The 10,607-nt window shown below is 35.3% G+C and overlaps 1 protein-coding gene across 6 annotated transcripts in view; it reads left to right on the top strand.

The window, feature by feature from the left end:
* NUBPL (NUBP iron-sulfur cluster assembly factor, mitochondrial) overlaps window positions 1–3,652 on the top strand; it is a 253,222-nt gene extending 249,570 nt beyond the window's left edge. For 5 of the 6 annotated variants that reach the window (XM_004282132.3, XM_049706798.1, XM_049706797.1 and 2 more), the window contains one exon: window positions 198–3,652. In XM_004282132.3, coding sequence (XP_004282180.1) covers window positions 198–260 — 63 coding nt within the window. In that variant the 3' untranslated portion in view covers window positions 261–3,652. The remainder of the gene's footprint in view (window positions 1–197) is intronic. The other variant, XM_049706800.1, reaches the window with a different exon arrangement.
* The last annotated feature ends 6,955 nt before the right edge of the window (window positions 3,653–10,607 follow it).

Raw genomic sequence — 10,607 nt, forward strand, 5'->3', positions numbered from 1 at the left:
CCTTCCAAATAATCTAAACCCCTTTCTCCCCTGCCCTACATGCAATGTTCATAGCAGTATCTTCTAACTATTGAGTTTCCTCATCTAATTCAGCCTTTCTACTATTCAATTCAGTAGACAGCTATGGCAAACAGTTTGTGAGTCATTTGATGTCTACTAGGGAGAAATATAGAACAAACAAATCTGTTCTTTTCCAGGCCAAAGCCTACCTGAGGATTGCTACCGAAGTGGTAAGAAGATTGCCACCACCTCCAGAGTGATTCCCCAAGTGTCTTGGAAGTCCGCCTGGTGCTTGACAGTAAGACCTTTGGAAATCAGCAGTGTGGTGGTGAAATCTACAGAAATAATAGCAATCATAGTTGTTTTCTTGTATTTCTAAAGAAATAATGTCTTATCTTCAAATTTGATTTGCTAAACAATGACTTAACAAAGTTTTTACATACCGATGCTTACTGCTACATTTAGGAATTGTTTTGCAAGCTGTTGTGTACCAGCTTCACAGAACTGCGTTTTATTTTATTGAACTACCCCTTAAGGAATCACGAGTTTATATTACAAGCCCAACCTTCAGTTCAGGAGAGAACTGTGCTCTTTTTGCAAGACTACAGAGTTAAAGAATTTACTGAATGTGAGTATGGATGTTAAGTGTGACATCTCTCCATCAGGCAGTTTGGTCTGGGTTTGAATCCTGCCTCTAGTACTATCTTGGACACATTCTTGTTCCAGATAAACCTCTACTTGTTCATCTGGACTAGACTCTCCCCTAGACTTAATAAATCTCAGTCTCCAGGGGTGGAGTCTGGACATGTGTGTTTTTAACAAGATCATAATGATTCTGATTATGATGGCAATACTAGTAATAATAACTAACATTTATCACGTGTTTTCTCGTGTCCTTATAGTTAATCTTTCATTCATATGAGTGGGGTACTGTTGTTATTTCCACTTTACAGATGGGGAAACTGAGATATGGGAAAGTTAACTGTCTTCCTGAAGGTTACTGTCTAGCAAGTGGAGGTTTGAACTTGGGCAGTTGGATACTGGATCCTTCCTTTTGTACACCAAAGAGCATTTGTTTATTTCAAAAGAGGAATAAGATTATAGTATTCAGAATTTCCTCAAACTTATTTGACCATGAACTCTCCCAACCTCCCCTTTAGGAGCATTTCTTGGAGTTCATATTTCAAAGAATATACCTTGAAAAGCATCTTGTCTGATTGAGGCTGAGAGAGAGAGAGAGAGAGAGAGAGAGAGAGAGTGAGAGTGCCAGTCAAGGGTTCCCAAGGTTATAAAGCTGCAAGTACTGATAAGAGTCATTAGTTAATCCTTACTTACAGGAGGTGGTCTGTGACCTTTGGCAAATGCCTGAGTTCCTTTGCTCTGTAGTTAAGCAGCCAGAAAATTAGGTAAAGAGTTACATGTCATTATAAACATGTTTTTGCACACTTATGCTCACATAAAAAACTGTGCATGGATGTTTATAGCAGCTTTATTTGTAATAGCCAAAACAACCCAGAGTTTTCCAATGGGTGAATGGTTAGAAAAATTGTGGTATATCCATACCATGGAATACTACTCAGCGATTAAAAAAAAGAACAAACTATGGATACATGCAACAACCTGGATAAATTCCAGATAATTAGGCTGAATGAAAAAGCTAATCCGAAAAGGTTTTGTACCATATGATTCAATTTATAAAACATTCTTGAAATGATAAAATTATAGAAATGGAGAGCAGATTAGTGGTTTCCAGGGGTTAAGGAGGGGATTGGTGATGGGGGAGGGAATTGTATTTGTGGCTATACAAAGGCGACATCAGAAATCCTTGTGAGGATGGAAATGCTCTGTATCATGACCGTACGGATGTCAGTATCTTGGTTGTGAAATTGTGCAACAGCTTTGCAAGATGTTACCATTGGAGGAAATTGGGTAAAGGGCACAATGGAATCTCTCTGTATCATTTCTTACAGCTGCATGTGAAGCTACAATTATCTCAGAATAAAAATAAGAGTATAATTTTAAAAAGCAAACTTGCACTGCTGTGTCTGAACTGAAATCTCCTGGACCAAATTATCCATGCTAATTAAAATCATGAATAAAAGTATTTGTGGACACACAGTAATCATCATTCATCACTCTGAAAAGGAAGTAACTTTAAGTTGTAGATATGTATTTGTATTTTATTGTCTTTTTGGAAGAAGGCCAATGTAGATAATCATTGAGTATTTCTAAATAGGAAAAGGAAGTAACTGAACCAAGCTTGACTTTACCTGGAAGAAGAATAATTTAAATAAGCTCCAGAGGTGCTTAAAGTCGTGTACCAGAATTTAATACATCTCATGGAGAAACGGGAAAGATAGACTTCACTCATAAATATACAACTTAGAGAAGATTCACATATATAATCACCTGCTCCCTTCTCCCTCACTTACTAGTCTCTGCAGATGCTTCCAGGAAAGCCACTGAAAAAAATTGTGGTTGGGGTTTATACCCACGTTTAAAAGTGGAGGAGGGGAAAGTAGGTTTAAGAGCAAGAATGAAGCTTATTCTAAAGTTTTTGCCCCTGGTAACCTTTGCTAAGCTTCAGAGAGCTGACTTCAGATAGACTATCAAGCATAGCTAGTCTGCCTGTTGCTAGGGGTAATATTTATTTCCTCATTCTTCACATTTCCACAGAGTGTAGAGAATTTCCATTCCCCTGTCCAGGAGGGAAAGGCAAGCTCCCCCACTCACTCCATCCTGGGGAAAGAGGAGTGACTCATGGGCAAATTTCTTTGTATCTGTGTTTCTTTGATTTCAGCCAAATCCTGAGCTTTCTGAGGTAGGCTACAGGAAAGCCTGAAGCTGTCCGCCTCTGCCTTGGACTTGGGTAATAAGCAAGTCCATCTAATTTAGAGGTAGGGTATTTGGTAGCCCACTGTGGTCACATACCCTCTAATCCAGCTTTTTGTCAGTAATAAAGCTCATTTTTGTTTGAACCATTATCTGGATTCTGTGTCTCTCAGTTCCAAACAGGGGAGGAATCCCCCCAACCAGACTCCAAGGAAACACAAAATACCTTTCTAGAATCCTATAAAGTTAGAACTGAAGAATATATTTCAGATAAGTCCACCACTCTATTTGAAGCACCTCTAGTAAAAAATAAGTTCATTAATGGCCACAAGTTTTTTTGGGGGGGGGAGGAGGGAGAGTGAAGGGAGGTTATTATGATGTATACTACATATGCAGTAAAGCACAGAAGACATAAATATACAGGTCAATTAATTATCTACAAAGCGAACACCCATGTAACTACCAGCTAGGTTAGGGAGGAGACCACAACAAGCATCCCCAAAGCCCCAGTGTTTTCCTTCACAATCACTATCCTCTTCTTCCCTTACAAAGTTAACAACAAACTGATGTTTTAGCACCTAAGTCTGTACCCTTAAACATTATAGTTCTGCCTGTTTTTTTGAAATTTATATTAAATGGAACTATACAGTATTTTGCTCTATATTAACTGCTTTTATTTTGCTCTATACTGACTGCTTTTCTTCTGTATTATATTTCTGAGATGCATGTCTATTGTTGCATATAGCTGTGCTTTATTCATATCCTTTGCTGTAGAGAATCCCATTGTTTGAATAAACAACTTACCATTCCACTGTCTAAATGGATATTTGCATTGATTCCAGTGTTTTACTATTACAAATAATGCTGCTCTGAACATTCTTGTATATATTTTCTTGGTGTTCATGTGCTTGAATTTCTGTTGAGTTATTTCTGGGAGTGGAATTACTGGTAGTTGTTTAGTGGTATCTCATTGTGGTTTTAACTTGCATTTCCCTGATTACAAATGAAGTTGAGCACCTTTACATACACTTATTGGTTAGTTAAATATCTTCTTGTGTGCAGTACCATTCAAATTTCTTGCCCATTTTTCTAATGTGTTGTTGGAGCATGTATATATTCTTATATTGTTGATATGAATCCTTGTCAGTTCTATGTGTTGCAGATATCTTTCCCCCTCTATGACTTGCCTTTCACTCTCTTAATGGTATCTTTTGATAAACAAAGTATCTTAATCTTAGTGTATTCAAATTTATCATTATTTTCCTTTATGATTGTTGATTTTTTTATATATAACTCAAAGTCATGAAGATATTACCCTATATTAACTTGTAGAGGCAATTGAGTTGTTTTGCCTTTTACGTTTTGTTCTACTGTCCGTGTGGAATTGGCCTGTTGGTTATTAGGTAAGGTGGGTGTAAGTTTCTCACCAGGTGGACATCTAATTGTCGCTTGTGAGACTGTGTTTCCCTTCACTATTCTGCAGTATGCCACCTCTGTTGTAAATTAAGTGTTTGTGTTCCTGTGGGTCTGTTTCTGGGCTTTGTATTCTTTTCCATTGGTGTATTTGTCTGTCTTTGCACCAATAACTCACTGTCTTGTTTATCATCACCTTGATGTTCTTCAAGAATACTTTGGCAATTCTTGATTTTTTGCATTCCCATATAAATTTTAGGGCCAGCTTCTGAAGTTCAAAAACAACAACAACAAAATACTGGAGAGTTTCAATTTTGCTTAGGATAGAGAAGACTGGAAAGAACATCGTACCCACCCTTACAATAAGAAAACACTGTATGATCTACAAAATCATAACTTTTAATTAAACTGACCAGAGAACCTAAGTTACAGTGCAACATAGTAGCCTGAAATGTAAGGAAAGACAGAGCCCTCCAAGGAGACAGGATGTAAGGATTTCCCCGCCTTTGGCAGAGCACAGACAAAAGACATCAAGCTCCCTACAAACAGGTAAGACAAATTCAGTGAAAATTTTTAACACATTGCTAAAAGTTGAGTGTGGATAACAGGAGAATCTAGAACCCCTGGAAGCTACTAACAGAAGGGGAGTTTACACCCCCTTATAGACTTTTCTCTATGGACTTCACTGGGTACCTAAGAGAAGATTTGAGCATGGGGTAAGGTACTGAAAAAAGCCTTTCTTAGTGTATAGGCCTGGAGGAGAAGAGCAGTTGCTTCTGTGAGAAAAACAGAGCCCTGCCTGACCTCCCTTCCCTGTGGAACAAATACTGTAAGTCACTGGGGGAGGGCAACAAATCTTGTTGTCATCAGATGAAGACCCATTATGACTGGGGAGAGGAAACAGAAAAACCCTCTATTCCTAGAGGAATAGGAAGAGAAAGACATCCTGGCCCCAGGGACCATTAAAAATATCCTGTCCTTGGGGAGAAGGAGGACCCCCGAGAAAGCCCAATGACCAAGGCTCAGGGACACGGGACTTGCCCAAAGCTGAGGCTGAGCCAGGACAACTAAGAACCCACTGCCCCACGGCAAGCTAGCAAGCACTAAGTATCAAGCAACAGCAGTCTACTATTGGAGGAGGGAGCAAAAATGTGAATAGAGAAGGTCAAAAGCTAAGGGTAGAGCAGGAACAATAAGAAAAAATCCTTTGGCAACCCCATCCTTCAACTTAGGCACAAGGTAATACCAGAGAGATCTGAAGCCAGTGGTGCACTTTAACCATAACAACAACAAAACCTAAATAAGATCAACTCCTGATGAAATTGACTCAGTGCTGCACCTTAAGTTTCTAGCAAAATAAGAGGCATACCCATTTTCAGCTATAAATGCTATTTACCTCAGTCTTTACTGTCCTACTCGTGATAACCAGTATTTAATGAAAGAATTATAAAACATAAAAAGCAAGAAAAATAAACCCCCTACTTGATAGACAAAACATTTAACAGAACCAGACACAAAGATGACTCAGATGTTGGTACTATCAAATAAAGACTTTTAAATGGCTAATTAGTATGTTAAAGGGGCTAATGGAAAAAGTGAACAACAAGCTTAATTAGATGAGGAATTTCACAGAGAGACGGAAACTATAAGAACAAGTAAAATAGAAATTTAAAAAGTAACAGGGAAGAAGAATACCTTTGGGCTAGTTAGTAAACTTGACACAAATGAAGAAAGTGTTGATGAACTTGGAAGATAGGTAAACAGGAAGCACCCAAATTGAAGTACGAAGAGTATAAACAGTTTAAAACACACATACACACAAATAAGAGCTGGGGATAAATTGTATCTCATAAGGAGAAGAGGAGGAGAGGGACCTTGGGACAGAAAAAATATTTAAAGAGATAACTGCTAAGAATTCTCTGAATAAAATAAAATTTATTAAACTAGGGAATTAACAAAACTCAGAAAGTTCCAAGTGGGATTTTAAAAACCTAGATATATCATATTAAAACTGCTGGAAAAACAAGGATGAGAAAATCTCAAAGGCAGTCAGTGAAAACAATTCACACTTTTTTCAGACAAAAGCTAAGAGAATTCATTAATAGCAGGCTTTGCTGTAATAAATGCTATATACGAAGTTCTTAAAGCAGAAGGAATAGAATACCAGATAGAAATTTTGATCTGTACAAAGAAATGAAGAAGATCTCTGAAAATGGTTAAAAATAAAAAAATACTTATTGACTTGTTTCTGATCATTTTAAAAGACAGTTGACTGCCTACTACTACTAACATTTTTAAAAATGAGGTTAAATAATAAGCCAGTAGTAGAGATAAAATGGAATCCTAAGTACATAATCCAAAAGCAAGCAGAAATCAAAGTATAAAAGGAATGAAGAACAGTTAGAATGAATAGAAAACAGCTAGCAAGATGAGAATTTTAATCCAAACATATTGATAATTACAATGAATATAAATGTTCAAAACAGACTAATCAGAGATTGTCAGAGTGGATAGAAGAGCGAGACCCAACTTTATATTGTCTAAAAAAAAGTCATTCTAAATATAAAGACACAAATAGATTAAAAGGAGTAGATAGAAAAGATATACAGTGTGAACATTCATCAGAAGAAAGGTGAAGTGGCTGTAGTAGTATCAGGTACGGCAGATTTCAGAATAAGGAACGTTACCAGGAATGAAGAAGGATGCTCACTAAAAAAGAAATAACTTTAATGTCATAAATCACCAAAGGAAATGTATGTTGTAGTTGTAAATTGACAAAGTAAACTCCAGTCCCACATGCCATCACTGGCAAAATCTACCCAACATTTAAAGAAGAAATAATGCCAGTTCTACACGAACGCTTCCAAAAATATAGAAGAGGAGGGAGCACTTCCCAACTCATTTTTTGAAGCCAGCATTATCCTAATACCCAAACCAGACAAAGACAGTACAAAAAAACCACAAATACTCGTCGTGGGCATAGATACAAAAATCCTCAGCAAAATATTATTTAATTGAATCCAGCATTATATAGAAAGGGTAATGCATTGTGACCAAGGGGGTCATTTTCCTGGGAATGCAGGGTTGGTTCAACATTTGAAAATCAATCAGTGTAAACAGCAGATTAAAGAAAAAAAGAAACTGAAGGACAGACCAAGGAAGAAACACCATATGTTTCTCTAAAAGTTGTAGAAAAAGTGTATGACAAAATTCAGCATTTCGGATAAAAATTCTCAGCAATGTGGGAATAAAAGACAACTTTTCCTCTCTTATAGAAGGCATCTACAAAAAATTTGCGCTTAACATCTTAACTAATGGTGAAAGACTGCTTTCCTCCTAAGAAAGGGAACAAGGCAAGGTTCTCCAGGCTCACCACTTTTATTCAATATTGTACTGGAGGTCATGTCAGTGGAATAGAAAAAGAAATAAAGCATACCTATTGGAAAGGAAGCAATAAAGCTGTGTCTTTTCACAAGTAACATGATTGTCTATGGAGAAAATCTCCCAAAATATACACAAAAGTAACTAGAACTAATAAGTAAATTTAGTAGAGTTGTAGTATCCAAAGTCAATATACAAAAATGAATTTTATTTTTATATATTAGCAGTGAACAATTGGAATTTGAAATGAAAATAGTACAATTTATAATAGCACAAAACATGTAATATTTAAATATAAATCTAATAAGATATGTGCAAGATCTGCTATGCTGACATACAAAACACTAATGAAAGAAATCAAAGAAAACTTAAATAAATGGTGGGAGATATCATGTTTATTGTTTGGAAGACTCAGTATTGTTAAAATATCTATTCTCCCCAAATTGATCTATATCCAATGCAATCCCAATCAAAATCCCAGGAGACTCGTTTGTTGAAACTGACAACTTGATTCTAAAATTTATATGGAACTAAAGAGGGTCCAGGAGAGCCAAAACAGTTTCCAAAAAGGAAAATTAAAGTCAGAGGACTTACACTACTTGATTTAAGATTTATAAAGCTACAGTAATCAAGACAATGTGGTATTGGTATAAGATAGATAGATCCATGGAACAGAATAAAGTGTTCAGAAATAGACATATACAGATATGACAACTTGATTTTCAAGAAAAGTACCAAGGCAATTCAATGAGGAATAGATCATCTTTTCAGCAACTGTGGTCAGTTAGACAGCTTTTTACAAAGAAATGAACCTTGCCTTGTACCTTACACATCTACAAAAATAAAATCAAAACGGATCATATACCGAAATGTAAAATCTAAAGCTATGGAACTTCTAAAAGGAAAACATAGGAGAAAAATCTTCATGATCTTGAGTTAGGCAAAGACTGCTTAATTAGGGCACAGAAAATCGCTATAAATCTATAAAAGAAAGAGTTAATAAATTGTACTTCAGAAATTTAAAACAGCTATTGGAAGAACATAATTAAGAAAATTAAAAGGAAATTTACAGACTAGGAGAAAATATTTGTAAAACATATCTGACTAAGAATTTGTATCTAAACTATATAAAGAACTCTTACAACCCATTAATAAGAAGACAAAAACTCCAATTTTAAAATGGGCAGATAATGTGACTAGAGACTTTACCAAAGAAGATATACCATTGAAAAGTAGCATGAAAAATACTCAACACCTTTAGTCATTAGGGAAATGCAAACAAAACAAAACAAAAACCCCACAATGAGATACCACTACACAGCTATAAAAATGGCTACAATGAAAAAGACTGACCACACCAAGGGTCGATGATGATGTGAATCCACTGGAACTTTCATACACTGTTGGTGGGAATGTAAAATAGTACATTTACATTTGGAAGACAGTCTGGCACATTCTTAAAAAATTAAAGATGCACTTACCATACAATCGAACTCTTCTGCTCCTAGATATTTATCCAAGAGAAACAAATATATATCCACATGAAGATTTACATACAAATATTCCTAGCGACTTTATTTTATATTTTCCAAATGCTGGAAAGAACTCACATGTCCACCAAGAGGTGAATGGATAAACCAAATTGTCTGTAACTATGCAATAGAATACTTCTTAGCAATAAAGTGGAATGAATTATTAAATCTTAAAATGAATTATTAAATCTTGAGAGTGAATTATTAAATTATTAACTCTTAAAATAATAGTGCTGAATGAATGAGGCAGACAAAAAGGGTACAACCTGTGTGATTCTATGTACATACAATTATAGAAAATGCATACTTTACTAGACAAAGTAGATCAGTGGTTGCCTGGAGATGGGTACTGGGAGAGAAAGGGTATGGAGAGAGAGACAGATTAAAAAGGAAATGAGGAAACTTTGGGAAGTAATGGAATGGTCATTAACTTGATTATGGTGAAGTTTTCACAGGTATATACCTAGATCAAAACTCATCAAGTTGTGCACTTTAAATATGTTCAGTTTATTGTGCATCAGTTATACTTCAATAAGGTTAGTAAAAAAAGAATGATGTACTCATGAATTGATTTCTGATATTGGATTATACTTTCCAGAATAGTATTTTTATAAGAAGATAACCCTTTTTAAATGCCTGAAATGTCACAGTTTCCATGTATAGTTGTTTTCAAATCCCTTTTTCAAAGTCTCTCTTCGTTTTTTTAACTAAAGATACCTTTTTGAACAACTAGATGAGCATTGTCTCTTCCTTGTGCCAGTCTGAGTGACTACTGATGTTTGGAGTTCAGATGGAAACTTGAAGCATAATCAGTTCAATAATTTGCTTTCTTTTCTTACTTTTGGCACATCTGCTTGTATGACCTGAAGCAGCAAATTGTTTTCACATTTAAAGCTATTTTTAAATAATTTGGCTTAAAGTCTATATAGAGTATAGTATAGAATTTGGTCATATACCACTTTTCTAATCAGAAACTCTTATTTGAATAATAACATTTAAACCCAATCTTCAGTTTAAAGTATATCAATGCTTTGAAAACCTTGTTAAAGTCTGAAATTAGATGGCCTATATAAATATTGATGTACCATACTTTCAACTTATTAATTGAAAAGTAGCTGACTTTTATTCCCAGGAATGTCAGGTTTATAACAACAGATAACTTGATTAATACATAAAGGATGTTTAAAACAAAAGAATATCCTTTAATTTAAAAAGAAGACAAAAAGTGGTTGTGTTTTTGAAGATTTTTGCAAACTGCTTTCCTAGTCTTTATTATTTTTAATCTTTTGTAGATATTTTAAAGTTCTGTAGTTGTTATTTTTTGTTTTAGCCCATTTATACCCCATGCCTTTAGTAATTTTAATACTGTAGGTTAGTTTGGACCTCTACAACAACATCAGTTGTCTTTTACAAATTGAATGTATCAAGCAATAATGATTTTTTTGTTGT

The sequence above is a fragment of the Orcinus orca genome, chromosome 2, assembly GCF_937001465.1.
Source record: "Orcinus orca chromosome 2, mOrcOrc1.1, whole genome shotgun sequence".
NCBI lineage: Eukaryota > Metazoa > Chordata > Mammalia > Artiodactyla > Delphinidae > Orcinus > Orcinus orca.